A 15,298-nucleotide genomic window follows, 5' to 3' on the forward strand; every position below is an offset into this window, starting at 1 on the left:
ACTGGGTAAAAATGACAGATTTCTCTGCCAAAAGGCCATGGTGAACAAGACAATACATAGAAACATGGAAGATAGGAGCAGGAGGAGGCTATTCAGCCCTTCGAGCCTGCTCCACCATTCATCACCATCATGGCTGATCATCCAACTCAATAGCCTAATCCTGCTTTCTCCCCATAACCTCTGATCACATCCACCCCAAGTGCTGTATCCAGCCATTTCTTGAAGACATTCAATGTTTTGGCATCAACTCCTTCCTGTGGTAATGAATTCCACAGGCTCACCACTCTCTGGGTGAAGAAATGTCTCCTCACCTCCGTCCTGAATGGTCCACCCTGAATCCTCAGACTGTCACCCCTGGTTCTCGACTCCCTCCATCTACCCTGTCTGGTCCTGTTAGAATTTTATAAGTCTCTGAGAGATCCAGCCTCATTCATAAGAACATAAGAACATAAGAAATAGGAGCAGGAGTAGGCCATCTAGCCCTTCGAGCCTGCCCCGCCATTCAATAAGATCACGGCTGAACTGTCGTGGCTCAGTTCCACTTTCCTGCCCTCTCCCCATAACCCTTAATCCCCTCTCTTATCAAGAACCCATCAACCCGCGTCTTAAAAATATTTAGCGAGGCAGCCTCCACCACTTCAACGGGCAGAGAATTCCAGAGATTCACCACCCTTTGAGTGAAGAAGTTCCTCCTCAACTCTGTTCTAAACCGCCCCCCTTTTATCTTGAGGCTGTGCCCCCTAGTCCTACTGTCCTTTCTGAGCGGGAAGAGTCTCTCCACCTCTATCCTATCCGTCCCATTCATCATCTTATACGTCTCAATGAGATCTCCCCTCATTCTTCTAAACTCTAACGAGTACAAGCCTAGTTTATTCAGCCTCTCCTCATAGCTCAATCCCCTCAACTCCGGAATCAGCCTAGTAAACCTCCTCTGCACTCCCTCCTTGCACAGGTGCAGCGCCCAAAACTGCACACAGTACTCCAGCTGCGGCCTCACCAATGCCCTATACAGCTGCAGCAAGACCTCCCTACTTTTATATTCAATCCCCCTCGCTATGAAGGCCAGCATCCCATTCACCTTCCTGACCACCTGCTGCACCTGCAGGCTGGGTTTTTGCGACTCATGCACAAGGACCCCGAGGTCCCTCTGCACCGTCGCCTGCTGCAGTTTTTCGCCACGTAAGTAATAGTCCTTCCTACCATTCTTCCTACCAAAGTGGACCACCTCACACTTGCCAACATTAAATTCCATTTGCCATTTCCTGGCCCATTCGCCCAGCCTATCTAGATCCTTCTGCAGACTCTCCACACCCTCCGCACAATTTGCCTTTCCCCCAATCTGCCACACGGTGAAGCCTTCCATTGTTTGCTGAAGCAGAGAGAGAGAGAGCTAAGATTTGACCTGTTAAAAACCTGTTTAAAATAAGTTTAAAGCACTTTACTCTTTGTAGAACTGTTTAAAGCATTTATTTATTGTATTTACTGCTTTAAGAATTCTGAAGGAGTGGTTAAAAGGCATTTGTGGACCAGCCTGCTTTAAATCAGCGCCAGATTTAAAAGGAGGCCTGGTGTAGACAGCGGGCAGCGTCTGAGCGGGCAGCAGAGTGAGTGGGAAGCAGAGTGAGTTAATAGGGCTTAATATCAAAAAGGGCTTGGAGGAAAAAAGGCCAGGTGAGTTTGAAAAAACAAGGAAAAAATTTTTTTTCCCCATAAAAAATTACAGTGAATAATGGAGGGACATGTGATGTGCGGTTCCTGTATGATGTGGGAACTGGTGGACCCCAGGGTCCTCCCCAGTGACCATGTCTGTAGTAAGTGCAGGTTGCTGGAGGAGCTCCAGCTCAAGGTGGATGAGCTGGTCTCTGAGCTACAGACACTGAGGCTCATCAGGGGGAGAGAGGGTGCCATTGATAATGGGGTGCAAGTGACATCCACCCCCGCTAGACTGGCTAAATCTAAGGGTCAGGGACAAAAGGGGGCTGCTGGGAGGAGGAAGGGGGGTGAGGAGCGGAGGCCTCAGCCTCTTAATCTGCATAACAGGTTTGAGGTTCTTGCTTCCAGTCTGGAAGAGGACGAGGCAGGTGAGGTTGGTGAGCAAACTGCACACGGTACAGTGATGCAGCAGGACATAGGCAAAGAGAAGGGGAAAAGGAACGTAGTAGTGATTGGGGATAGTGGGGTGAAGGGTATTGACACTGTCCTTTGTCACAATGACAAAGTGCACAGAAGGGTGTGTTGTCTGCCTGGTGCTCGGGTACAGGATGTCGCAGCTGGGCTGCAGAGGAACCTGGAGTGGGAGGGTGAGAACCCGGTCGTTGTAGTACATGTGGGTGCCGGCGACGTAGGCGAAGTGCGGACTGAGGATCTGGGGAGGGAGTATGAGAAGCTGGGAATGGAATTAAAAAGTAGAACCGACAAGGTGGTCGTCTCTGGGCTACTGCCTGAACTGAGTGCAGACGGGCGTAGGGTTGACAGGATAAAGGAAGTGAATGGGTGGCTCAGGGATTGGTGTGGGAGGAATGGGTTCGAATTTATGGGGCATTGGCACCAGTATTGGGGTAGGTGGGACTTGTTCGGGCGGGATGGGGTTGGTCTGAACCGTGCTGGGACCAGAGTGTTGGCGAATCGAGTAAAGAGGACTGTAGACAGGGCTTTAAACTAATTAGGGGGGGGGAGGGTGCGAGGGTAGGTGACGCTACGAGGTCTAAAGTTAAGGATAGGGTACAGGTAAGGGAAGAGGCCGAGGATGTCCCAATTGGTGGCGTTACGGCAAATAGGGTCCAGGTGAAGGCTGGGATGAAAGCGCTTTATCTGAATGCACGAAGCATTTGGAATAAAGTGGATGAGCTGGTGGCGCAGATCGACACAAATGGATACGATCTGGTGGCCATTACAGAGACGTGGCTGCAAGGTGACAAGGACTGGGAGATGAATGTACAGGGCTATCAAGAGTTTAGGAAGGATAGGCAGGAGGAAAGAGGGGGTGGCGTAGCTCTGCTGATTAAGGATAGTATCAAGGTGGTAGCAAGGGATGATATCGGAGCCAAAGAGCAGAAAGTGGAATCGTTGTGGGTGGAGATTAGGAACAGCAAAGGGAGGAAGACGCTGGTGGGTGTCATCTATAGGCCCCCAAATAATGATCTGGAGGTGGGGCGGGCTGTTAACGCGCAAATAAGTGCGACGTGCAGGAATGGGACGGCAGTAGTTATGGGAGATTTCAATCTGCATATTGATTGGTCGACCCATGTTGGACGAGGTGGGCTCGAGGAGTAGTTCTTGGAATGCTGCCGGGATAATTTCCTTGAACAGTGTGTGTTGGAGCCGACGAGGGAGCGAGCTATCTTGGATCTGGTGCTATGTAATGAGGCGGGTAGAATTAGGGACCTTGCGGTGAATGATCCTCTTGGAGAGAGTGATCATTGCATGGTGGAGTTTCTGTTGCAGATGGAGGAGGAGAAAGTGGGTTCCCGGACACGTGTCCTTTGTTTGAACAGAGGGGAGTACGGTAGGATGAGAGAAGAATTGGCGAATGTGGACTGGGGGAGCGCGTTGGAAGGTAGGTCTGCTGAGGAGCAGTGGAGGATCTTTAAGGAGATCTTTCTTGGTGCTCAGCAGAAATTTATTCCGATGGTCAAAAAGGACCATAGGAGGAGAGGTAATAAGCCGTGGATAACGAAGGAGGTGAAGGAAAGTGTTAAATTAAAAGCGGAGGAATTTAGAGTAGCTAAGAGCAGTGGGCGAGAAGAGGATTGGGAAAGGTTTAAATGTCAACAAAGATTGACAAAGAAGTTGATAAAGGAGGGTAGGAGAAGCTATGAAGCTGGGCTAGCGCTTAATATAAAAAAGGATAGCAAGAGTTTTTATAAATATATAAAAAGGAAGAGGCTGGCTAGGGTGAACGTTGGTCCTTTAGAGGATGAGAAAGGGGAGCTAGTGGTAGGGGATGGGGATATGGCTAAGGTCTTGAATAACTTTTTTGTTTCTGTCTTCACGGAGGAGGATGTGAATAATTTGCCGGGTGTTAGCGATGGAAAGGTGGTAGGACTGGAGGGTCTTAATGACATTACTGTTACTAGAGAGGTGGTGCTCGACAGACTGGAGGGGCTGATTGTGGACAAGTCCCCAGGACCGGATGGAATGCATCCGAGGGTTCTGAAAGAAATGGCGGAGGTTATAGTGGATGCCTTGGTGGTTATTTTCCAGATGTCGCTGGATTCCGGGGAAGTGCCGGAAGATTGGAAAACGGCTAATGTTACGCCGTTGTTTAAGGGTGCCAGGCAAAAGGCGGGGAATTATAGGCCGGTTAGTTTAACGTCTGTGGTAGGTAAAATGTTGGAATCCGTCATTAAGGAGGAAATTGCGAGGCATCTTGAAGGGAATTGCTTGATAGGGCGGACGCAACACGGTTTCATTAAAGGGAAGTTGTGTCTGACAAATTTACTGGAGTTCTATGAGGATGTGTCTAGGGCAGTGGATCGAGGAGAGCCGGTGGATGTGGTCTTTCTGGATTTTCAGAAGGCGTTTGACAAGGTACCTCACAAGAGGTTATTGCAGAAGGTTGAGGGACATGGAGTTGGGGGGAGGGTGTTAGCGTGGATAGAGGATTGGTTGTCAAATAGGAGGCAGAGAGTGGGGGTCAATGGGTGCTATTCGGATTGGCGGTTGGTGACTAGTGGGGTGCCCCAGGGGTCGGTGCTGGGGCCTCAGCTATTTACCATTTATATAGATGATCTGGAGGAGGGAACCGAGTGCAGGGTGTCGAAATTTGCTGATGACACCAAGATTATTTCGTCTGAACTCCAGCAAAAACAATCCTAACCGAGTCCATCTCTCCTCGTACATCAATCCCTCCATTCCCGGAATCAGCCTGGTAAACCTTCGCAGCATTCCCTCCAGAGGGAGAACATCCTTCCTCAGAAACGGAGACCAAAATCTGCACACAATACTCGAGGTGTGGCCTCACCAAGGCCCTGTACAACTGCAGCAACACATCCCTGCTCCTGTGCTCCAAACCCCTCGCAATGGAGGCCACCATGTTATTTGTGGCGGTCACTTTTACCAAGGTGAGCTTTCTGTTCCTCGTTTATGAAATGAATGGGATCAGTGGGATCTCAAACAGGAAATGCTGATATATCTCCTCGGGTCTGACAGCAGCTGTGGAGACAGAAGAGAACCAACGTTCTGAGTCTGGGTGACCCTTTGTCAGAGCTGGGTTCTGAACCCGAGCCTGACACTGGGCCTCTGGGTTATTAGACCAGTGACATGACCCTCAGCCCAGGTTGGATGGCTCGGTGGAGGTGGCCATTCCAGACAATGGTCAGGGCCTTGTGTCAAAGGCAGACCATCTGTTGGCCTCACTCTCACCTTTCAACTGTGAGCCACCCATGGGCATCGGAAACGCTCGGGCTGGACCTGGTGGATTCAGAGATCATCACCAATCAGATTGGGTGGCACGATGGCACAGTGATTAGCACTGCTGCCTCACCGTGCCAGGGACCCGGGTTCAATTCCAGCCTCGGCTGACTGTCTGTGTGGAGTCTGCACATTCTCCCCGTATCTGCACGGGGATGCTCCGGTTCCCTCCGAAGATAAAGTTTATTTATTAGTGTCACAAGTAAGGCTTGCATTAACACCGCAATGAAGTTACTGTGCAATTCCCCTACTTGCCACACTCCGGCGCCTGTTTGGGTCAATGCACCCGAACCAGCACGTCTTTTAGACGGTGGGAGGAAACTGGAGCACCCATAGAAAACCCATGGAGACACGGGGAGAACGTACAAACTCCGTACAGACAGTGACCCACCCAGGAATCAAACCTGAGTCTCTGGCGCTGTGAAGCAGCAGTGCTAACCACTGTGCCACCCTGATGTGTTGTGTTACATGCATTGGCCATGCAAAGTGTGCGGGTTACGAGCACTGGCCATGCTAAATTTCCCCTTAGCGCAGGGGATTAACAAGGCAAGTACCTGTGCTTATGGGGATAGGACCTGGGTGGGATTGTTGTCGGTGCAGACTCGATGGGCAGAATGGCCTCCTTCTGCATTGTAGGGATTCTATATTCAAAAGATCAGTCATCGCAGTGTCAACAAGTCCCCAGTGCCAAGGATCTGAAGCCAATCCTGGGATCAGTGACTCTGATTGTCATAGAATGAGAGAAGAGTGGTTTACACAATCCTCAATCAGGCCAATAACCCATCACAACAGGACCAACAGTCTGTGCAAGGGCAGTTCGCCCGAAACAAGAAAACTTTTATTTCCAGGGACGGACTGATAAAGCCAGACACACAGATGGACAAAACAGTAACACTATCATTCCACCAGGAAGCTTCAGTCCAACAAGACTCAATGTACTCCGCAGTTAGTGCGTATCCATCAGAAAGATACATACTCAGCACACGGCCCAGCGCTGCCGTTTGTACTAGATTGCTGATTGTGTAACACTGACTGGGTGACAGGACACACACACACACACACAACCCCTGGAGTTATCCTGCCCAGTACACTCATCACCCTGCCCCACTGCCTGCTTCTTCCTTTGCTGGATGAACCTCCCTCCAAGTGCGACACTCGGCACACCCACCCTTGGTGCCTTGCCTGAGTCACTGGAACACTAACAAGTGAGCACCTGATGAAGGAGCAGCGCTCCGAAAGCTCGTGATGCCGAATAAACCTGTTGGACTTTAACCTGGTGCTGTGAGGCTTCTTATTGTGCCCACCCCAGTCCAACACCAACACCTCCATAACATGAGTCACAGGAAGACAGACCCTTTGCCCCCCCACCCCTCACACCCAGCCACTGCTCACTGTTATCACATATAAGATCTAATTACAGGCACCAAGAGAGCACAGGCTAAGTAGGTATAAAACCTCCCATCCATTGACTCTGTCCACACTTCCCACTGCCTCAGCAAAGCAGCCGGCATAATTCAGGACCCCACGTACCCCGGACATTCTCTCTTCCACCTTCTCCCTTTGGGAAAAAGATACTCAAGTCTGAGATCGTGGACCAACCGTTTGAAGAACCGCCTCTTCCCTGCTGCTGTCAGACTTTTGAATGGACCTACCTTGTATTAAGTTGATCTTTCTCCAAACCCTCGCGATGACTGCAACACTACATTCTGCACTCTCTCCTTTCCTTCTCTATGAACAGTATGCTTTGTCTGTGTCGCAGGCAAGAAACAATACTTTTCACTGTATCCCAATACATGTGACAATAAATCAAATTGAAAATGAACAGGAACTGTTTATTCAACAGGAACCCGCTACTCAAGAGCGACGCCAGCAAGCTGTACCCAGGGTGCAGCTGGTGCTCTGGGTTACCCCACCGCTCTCTTAAAGGGCCATACACCCAACTACATACGTAGCTGTCAGTGCCACTGCCCCTCCCCCCACTGCATCTTTCCCACAGCATTCCTTCCAGCTGCCTTTCAACACAACCGCTCCATCTCGGTTTCGCGCACTCCCATCAGCAGCAGCAGGTTCCAGCTTCTGAGTTTAAAAGCAAGCTCTTTCTCACAAGAGTCAACCAGCCTGAACACCACTACAGTCACTGACTTCATTACAAATTGTACAGAAGACTGTGTGCCAAAGATGCAAATCCGTGTGTTTCCCAACCGGAAATCATGGATGAACAGGGATATCCGCTGTTTGCTGAAGTCCAGGTCTGAGATCTTCAAGTCAGGCGACACTGACCAATACAAGAAAGCCAGATACGATCTAAGGAGATCCACCAAAGGTGCTAAAAGACAGTGTTGGACCAAGCTAGAGTCCCAGGCTAGCCGCACCGACCCCTGCTGACGATAGAAAGGTCTGCAAGACATAACAGGCTACAAGATGAAGACATGTAAAATTGCCAGCTCCAACGCACCCCTCCCTGATGAGCTCAGTGCATTCTGTGCATGTTTTGAGCAAGAGGCCAGCGAGAGCATGCCCTCCATCCTGGAAGCCCTGAATGACCCTGTATCTCAGGGTCACCATTGCAGATGTCAGAGCAGCTTTCTCAAAGGTCAACGGAAAGCAACTGGCCTGGATGGGGTACTTGGACGTGCACTCAGATCCTGCGTGGATCAGCTGGTGGGGGATATTCACAGACATCTTCAACCTCTCTTTACAACAATCTGAGGTCCCTGTCTGCTTCAAGAAGATGATGATCATCCCGATACCTGAGAAAAACCAGGCAGTGTGCCTTAATGACTATCGGCCGGTGGCTCTGACACATCCAGCACTGTGAAATGCTTTGAAAGGTTAGTCATGGCACAAATCAATTCCAGCCTCCCGGACTACCCAGATCCACTACAGTTGGCCTTACACTGCAACAGGCCCTGCACACGACCCTGGAACATCTCGATTACAAGGACACTTCTGTCAGACTCCTATTTATTGACGACAGCTCAGCCTTCATCACTATTATTCCCACAAAACTCATCTCCAAACTCCGTGGCCTGGGCCTCAGCACCTCCCTGTGCCACTGGATCCTGAACTTCCTAACTCACAGACCACAATCAGTAAGGATAGGGAACAAAACCTCCTCCCCAATCATCCTCAACACCGGTGCCCCACAAGGCTGTGTTCTCAGCCCCCTCCTATACTCCTTATACACTATCACTGTGCGGCCAAACTCCCCTCCAATTCGATTTTCAAGTTTGCTGACGACACCACCGCAGTGGGTCGGACCACAAACAATGACGGGACAGAGAACAGGAATGAGATAGAGAATCTGGTGAACTGGTGCAGCAACAATAATCTCTCCCTCAATGTCAATAAAACAAAATGATTGTCATCGACTTCAGGGAGTGTACAGGAGAACATGCCCCTGTCTACATCAATAGGGACAAAGTACAAATGGTCGAGACCTTCATGCTTTCACCAACCTGTCCTGGTCCCCGCCATGCTGACACTACTGTTAAGAAAGCCCCACCAACGCCTCTACTTTCTCAGAAGACTAAGGAAATTTGGAACGTCAGCTACGACTCTCACCAACTTTTCCAGATGCCCCATAGAAAGCATTCTTTCTGGTTGTATCACAGCTTGGTATGGGCTCCTGCTCTGCCCAAGACCGCAAGCAATTACAGAAGGTCATGCTGGTAGCCCAGTCCATCACACAAACCAGCCTCCCATCCATTGACTCTGTCCACATTACCCACTGCCTCGGGAAAAGCAGCCGGCATAATTAAGGACCCCACACATTCTCTCTTCCACCTTCTTCCTTCGGCAAAAACATACAAAAGTCTGAGATCATGTCCCAAGCGACTCAAGAACATCTTCTTCCCTGTTGCTGTCAGACTTTTGAATGGACTTACCTTGCATTAAGTTGATCTTTCTCTGCATCCTCGCTATGACTGTAACGCGACATTCTGCAACCTCTCCTTTCCTCCTCTATGAGCGGTACGCGTTGTCTGTACAGCAAGCAAGAAACAATACTTTTCACTGCATGTCAATACATGTGACAATAATAAATCAAGTCAAAGGATATGGAATGAGCTGCCAGGGAAGGTGGTACAGGTGGGTACAATGACAACCTTTAAAAGACATGTGGACTGGTACATGGATGGAAGAGATTTACAGGGATATGGGCCAAACGCAGGCAAATGGCTCGAGCTCAGTTTAGCAAGTGTGTTGGTATGGATGAGTTGGGCCAGGTTATATCTCCGTGACTCTCTGAATCCAAGCTAATGCAGTGATACCAATCCCAGTTTCACGTGCCTTGCTACAGCAAGGAATAAGGCAATGAATTAAAATACACCGGGAGACAAGTCATTTCAGCCAGATTCTCACAGTGGGTCAGCACTGCTGCCTCTCAGCACCGGGGACCCGGGTTCGATTCCCGGCTTGGGTCACCGTCTGTGTGCAGTTTGCACGTTCTCCCCGTGTCTGCGTGGGTTTCCACCGGGTGCTCCGGTTTCCCCCCACAGTCCGAAAGACGCGCTGGTTAGATGCATTGGCCGCGTTAAATTCTCCCTCAGTGTCCACCAAACAGGCGCCAGAGTGTGGTGACGAGGGGGATTTTCACAGTAACTTCATTGCTGCGTTAACGTAAGCCTCGTTGTGACACGAATACATAAACTGAAAATGAACATTGCTGCACCAAGACACTCAGAGGCAAGCCTGTTTGAAATTATTCGGGGATGTAAGAGTTAGCAAACCAATAATCAGCGCTCCCTTGATCGAACTGCAACAAGCTTTCAAATAATTTCTCCAACATTAGGGCAGGAAATGAACTTTAATTACAGGCCAACACCCACGCAGAACTCAGAAGAACATTCCAGAACTTTAGCCTGTCATTATGGCAGTGAAGTGGAACTCATGAGGTGTTTTAAATGGTTGATTTGACGTCCTTGCCTATTTTCTCTTCTGTGTGGTTTTATTTCCCACCCCGGCACTCCTCAATGCCATCAGAGACTTTGGCTGCTGCTTTGTTCCAAACCTTCCGAGAGCCTGAGAGTCTTGTGCAATGACTCTGGCTGTTTGTGTCACTTCTGTCCATAGCCCTCCAATGCCAGCTGGGTTTCCCAGGACTCTGAAGTGGCCACGTGATCCAGGGTAATACCTCAGCATGGGACTGCCTGAGGTTAGGGTGATGGTTGGGGTTGGGGTTGGGGTCAGGGTTACAATGCCCAGCGTTTTCAGAAATGTTTAACCGAGGACACATCGCCCTGTCTCAGACCGATGCTCAAGATTCCCTGACACGACCAAAAAGGAGCTGAGTGCATCACTACCTTCCAAGCCGCCCTCTCACTCAATGCCACCAACCAAGAATAGCCTGCCTTTCCGCGCAAGACACTTTGTGGGATCTTGTTGTGTGAAAAAGACAGCCACTTGCTTGGCTTTTTAATCGCAATGCTTTTGTTTTGCAAATCTGGTTCACTCATGTCCTCGAGGGAAGGAAATCTGCCATCCTTACCCCGGTCTGGCCTACATGTGACTCCAGAGCCACAGCAACGTGGTTGACTCTCAACTGCCCTCAGGCAACTCAGGATGGGCAATAAATGTTGACCCAGCGATGCCCATGTCCCACAGATGAATAAAAAAAAACTTTCTTCTGAAGGAAATCTTGCAAAACTTTTCAAATTGTCACAATAGGGAAGCGTAATGATACTCACATTCTCCACAGCCAGCTGCTTCAGGGGAACGTTACAATCATTGCAGTATTCCCTTCCAGACAGTACAGTATTGTTCACCTGGAGACACGGATCAAATTGCACACCAAGGTGTTTCATTCCAGCAACGTCGCAAGCTGGCACATGGCAAAGTCGGGGACTCTGGTCATGTTCTGCTCTGAGATGCTTCCACACACTTACATTTATTTCTAACAGTCAGGATTAAGCTCACAGTCCGAGGGTTTTGACCTGGTTACAAGCTCCTCGACCTACATTGGCTGATAGGCCTTACCCCCACTGGTGGAGGCTGCGTCCCTCAGCGCCTAGTCCTGGACCTGGCATTGTGCCAGGCTGCAGCACTCGGTGGAGGACAACCTCTCTGCACTGGCACCAGGAGGCCACACTGCAGCACAGAAAGCTGGTGTGTGTGGCTTCCTCTGGGAGTTACACAGAACGTAGAAAAACGACAGCACAAACAGGCCCTTCGGCCCACACGTTGCACCGATCATACCCCTGCCTACTAGAACCCTCAATCCTATTAAGTCCCATGTACTCAGCCAGAAGTCTCTTAAAAGACCCGATCGAATTTGCCTCCACCACCACCGACGGCAGCCGATTCCACTCACCCACTACCCTCTGAGTGAAAAACTTACCCCTGATATCTCCTCTCTACCTAAAGTTGTGTTCATGTGAGCTGGAAGTTCTTTCAGCGTGAGCGAGGTTGGGGGGGGGGGCGAGCAAGTGTGTGTGTGTGTGTCTGTGTGTGTGTGTGTGTGTGTGTGTCTGTGTGCGTGTGAGTGAGAGTGTGTGTGTGTCTGTGTGTGCGTGTGAGTGAGAGTGTGTGTGTGTCTGTGTGTGCGTGTGAGTGAGAGTGTGTGTGTGTCTGTGTGTGCGTGTGAGTGAGAGTGTGTGTGTCTGTGTGTGCGTGTGAGTGAGAGTGTGTGTGTGTGTGTGTGTGTGTGTGTGTGTGTGTCTGTGTGTGTGTGAGTGAGAGTGTGTGTGTCTGTGTGCGTGTGAGTGAGAGTGTGTGTGTGTGTGTGTGTGTGTGTGTGTGTGTGTGTGTGTGTCTGTGTGTGTGTGAGTGAGAGTGTGTGTGTGTGTGTGTGTGTGTGTGTGTGTGTGTGTGTGTGTGTCTGTGTGTGTGTGAGTGAGAGTGTGTGTGTCTGTGTGCGTGTGAGTGAGAGTGTGTGTGTGTCTGTGTGCGTGTGAGTGAGAGTGTGTGTGTCTGTGTGCGTGTGAGTGAGAGTGTGTGTGTGTGTGTGTGTGTGTGTGTGTGTGTCTGTGTGTGTGTGAGTGAGAGTGTGTGTGTCTGTGTGCGTGTGAGTGAGAGTGTGTGTGTGTGTGTGTGTGTGTGTGTGTCTGTGTGCGTGTGAGTGAGAGTGTGTGTGTCTGTGTGCGTGTGAGTGAGAGTGTGTGTGTGTGTGTGTGTGTGTGTGTGTGTGTGTGTGTGTGTGTGTGTCTGTGTGCGTGTGAGTGAGAGTGTGTGTGTCTGTGTGCGTGTGAGTGAGAGTGTGTGTGTGTCTGTGTGCGTGTGAGTGAGAGTGTGTGTGTCTGTGTGCGTGTGAGTGAGAGTGTGTGTGTGTGTGTGTGTGTGTGTGTGTGTCTGTGTGTGTGTGAGTGAGAGTGTGTGTGTCTGTGTGCGTGTGAGTGAGAGTGTGTGTGTGTCTGTGTGCGTGTGAGTGAGAGTGTGTGTGTCTGTGTGCGTGTGAGTGAGAGTGTGTGTGTCTGTGTGCGTGTGAGTGAGAGTGTGTGTGTGTCTGTGTGCGTGTGAGTGAGAGTGTGTGTGTCTGTGTGCGTGTGAGTGAGAGTGTGTGTGTGTCTGTGTGCGTGTGAGTGAGAGTGTGTGTGTGTGTGTGTGTGTGTGTGTGTGTGTGTGTGTGTGTGTGTCTGTGTGTGTGTGAGTGAGAGTGTGTGTGTGTGTGTGTGTGTGTGTGTGTGTGTGTGTGTGTGTCTGTGTGTGTGTGAGTGAGAGTGTGTGTGTCTGTGTGCGTGTGAGTGAGAGTGTGTGTGTGTCTGTGTGCGTGTGAGTGAGAGTGTGTGTGTGTGTGTGTGTGTGTGTGTGTGTGTGTGTGTGTGTGTCTGTGTGTGTGTGAGTGAGAGTGTGTGTGTGTGTGTGTGTGTGTGTGTGTGTGTGTGTGTGTCTGTGTGTGTGTGAGTGAGAGTGTGTGTGTCTGTGTGCGTGTGAGTGAGAGTGTGTGTGTGTCTGTGTGCGTGTGAGTGAGAGTGTGTGTGTCTGTGTGCGTGTGAGTGAGAGTGTGTGTGTGTGTGTGTGTGTGTGTGTGTGTGTCTGTGTGTGTGTGAGTGAGAGTGTGTGTGTCTGTGTGCGTGTGAGTGAGAGTGTGTGTGTGTGTGTGTGTGTGTGTGTGTCTGTGTGCGTGTGAGTGAGAGTGTGTGTGTCTGTGTGCGTGTGAGTGAGAGTGTGTGTGTGTGTGTGTGTGTGTGTGTGTGTGTGTGTGTGTGTCTGTGTGTGTGTGAGTGAGAGTGTGTGTGTCTGTGTGCGTGTGAGTGAGAGTGTGTGTGTGTCTGTGTGCGTGTGAGTGAGAGTGTGTGTGTCTGTGTGCGTGTGAGTGAGAGTGTGTGTGTGTGTGTGTGTGTGTGTGTGTGTCTGTGTGTGTGTGAGTGAGAGTGTGTGTGTCTGTGTGCGTGTGAGTGAGAGTGTGTGTGTGTCTGTGTGCGTGTGAGTGAGAGTGTGTGTGTCTGTGTGCGTGTGAGTGAGAGTGTGTGTGTCTGTGTGCGTGTGAGTGAGAGTGTGTGTGTGTCTGTGTGCGTGTGAGTGAGAGTGTGTGTGTCTGTGTGCGTGTGAGTGAGAGTGTGTGTGTGTCTGTGTGCGTGTGAGTGAGAGTGTGTGTGTGTGTGTGTGTGTGTGTGTGAGTGAGTGAATGAGAGTGTGTGAGTGAGTGTGTGTCTGTGTGCGTGTGAGTGAGAGTGTGTGTGTGTGTGTGTGTGTGTGTGTGTGTGTGTGTGTGTGTGTGTGTGTGTGTGTGTGTGTGTGTGTGTAGCTCCCTTTCAATTTAGGAGCAGTTTAATTTCCGAATAGCTGCTAACCCTCAACAGGAAACACAAGGGTGTGGGACATAAACCACTTCTGAAAGTTCTTTCACTCAGCTGCAATATTAACGGAAAAATTATCGGTGTAAAAGATATCAAATATAGGTCAAGGAGAAAAGATCTTTAAAATCAGTCTCTGTGAGATCATGTTGCATGATTCCCCTCTTTCTGAAGTAAGTTTAAAGTTTAATTCTAAGTCACAAAGATGCTGACATTAACACTGCAATGAAGTTACTGTGAAAATCCCCCAGTCACCACACTCTGGTGCCTGTTTAGGTTACACTGACCAAGAATTTAGCACGGCCAATCCACCTAACCAGGACGTCTTTCAGGCTGTGGGGAGGAAACTGGAGCACCCGGAATGTGCAGAGACACAGGGAGAACTTGTAGACTCCACACAGACAGTGACCCAAGCCGGGAATCGAACCCAGGTCCCTGGCACTGCCAGACAGCAGTGCTCACCTGCTGTGCCACCTGAGTAAAGTGAGGTTGAAACTTGAGGTTTACAGCTTCTGCCGTTGACCCAGGAAGCGCTGGCCCAGTGGTATTATTGCCAGGCTATTAATCCAGAAACTCAGCTCATGTTCTGGAGAGCTGGGTTCAAATCCCTCTGGTGGAACTTGAATCAATACAAAATTAAGAATCTACCGATGACCACGAAACCATTGTCAGAAAAACCCATCTGGTTCACCCATGTCCCTTTAGGGAAGGAAATCTGCTGTCCTTACCTGGTCTGGCCTGCATGTGATTCCAGAGCCACAGCAACGTGGTTGACTCTCAACTGCCCTCTGAAATGGACAATTCACAAAGTTCAAGGGCAACTCGGGATGGACACTAAATGCTGACCCAGCCAGCGACGCCCACGTCCCACGTCCCATGAACGGATTAAAAATAATGATTTTTCTCGATGGATTTGGCAGGTTTTTTGAGAACACAGCTCTCCTTTTCTTCGCTAATTCTGCAGCGATGGTGTTTGCCTGGATCTGTTTTTTGGCAGAAGTGAGAGTTGATGTCCTTGAGAAAGAACTTCAGGGAGGCTCCTTGGACAAAGGGAGGATGAAAGAGGAAGGTTTGCAGAGTTGGTCTTGGAGCGGTTCTGCACACAGATTGGCTGCTTGAAGCCTGTCCTTCCACAGATTAAAACAATCCAGGTG

The 15,298-nt window shown here is 49.9% G+C and overlaps 1 protein-coding gene across 3 annotated transcripts in view; it reads right to left on the reverse strand.

The window, feature by feature from the left end:
- The window catches only part of LOC145361320 (beta-microseminoprotein-like), a 58,237-nt gene that overhangs the window by 19,380 nt on the left and 23,559 nt on the right, over positions 1 to 15,298 (reverse strand). For 2 of the 3 annotated variants that reach the window (XR_013889823.1, XM_080216980.1), the window contains exon 1: positions 9,300 to 9,389. The exons of the other annotated variant lie outside the window; for it this stretch is intronic. Coding sequence is in view for 1 of the 2 variants with exons in the window: in XM_080216980.1 (XP_080073106.1) it covers positions 9,300 to 9,327 (28 nt within the window). In the remaining variant the exon portion in view is untranslated. Of the gene's footprint in view, positions 1 to 9,299; positions 9,390 to 15,298 lie in introns of those variants that run through there. 3 annotated transcript variants of the gene reach the window in all.

The sequence above is a fragment of the Carcharhinus amblyrhynchos genome, chromosome 34 (genome assembly GCF_965287045.1).
Source record: "Carcharhinus amblyrhynchos chromosome 34, sCarAmb.v2.hapA, whole genome shotgun sequence".
NCBI classification, from domain to species: Eukaryota; Metazoa; Chordata; class Chondrichthyes; order Carcharhiniformes; family Carcharhinidae; genus Carcharhinus; species Carcharhinus amblyrhynchos.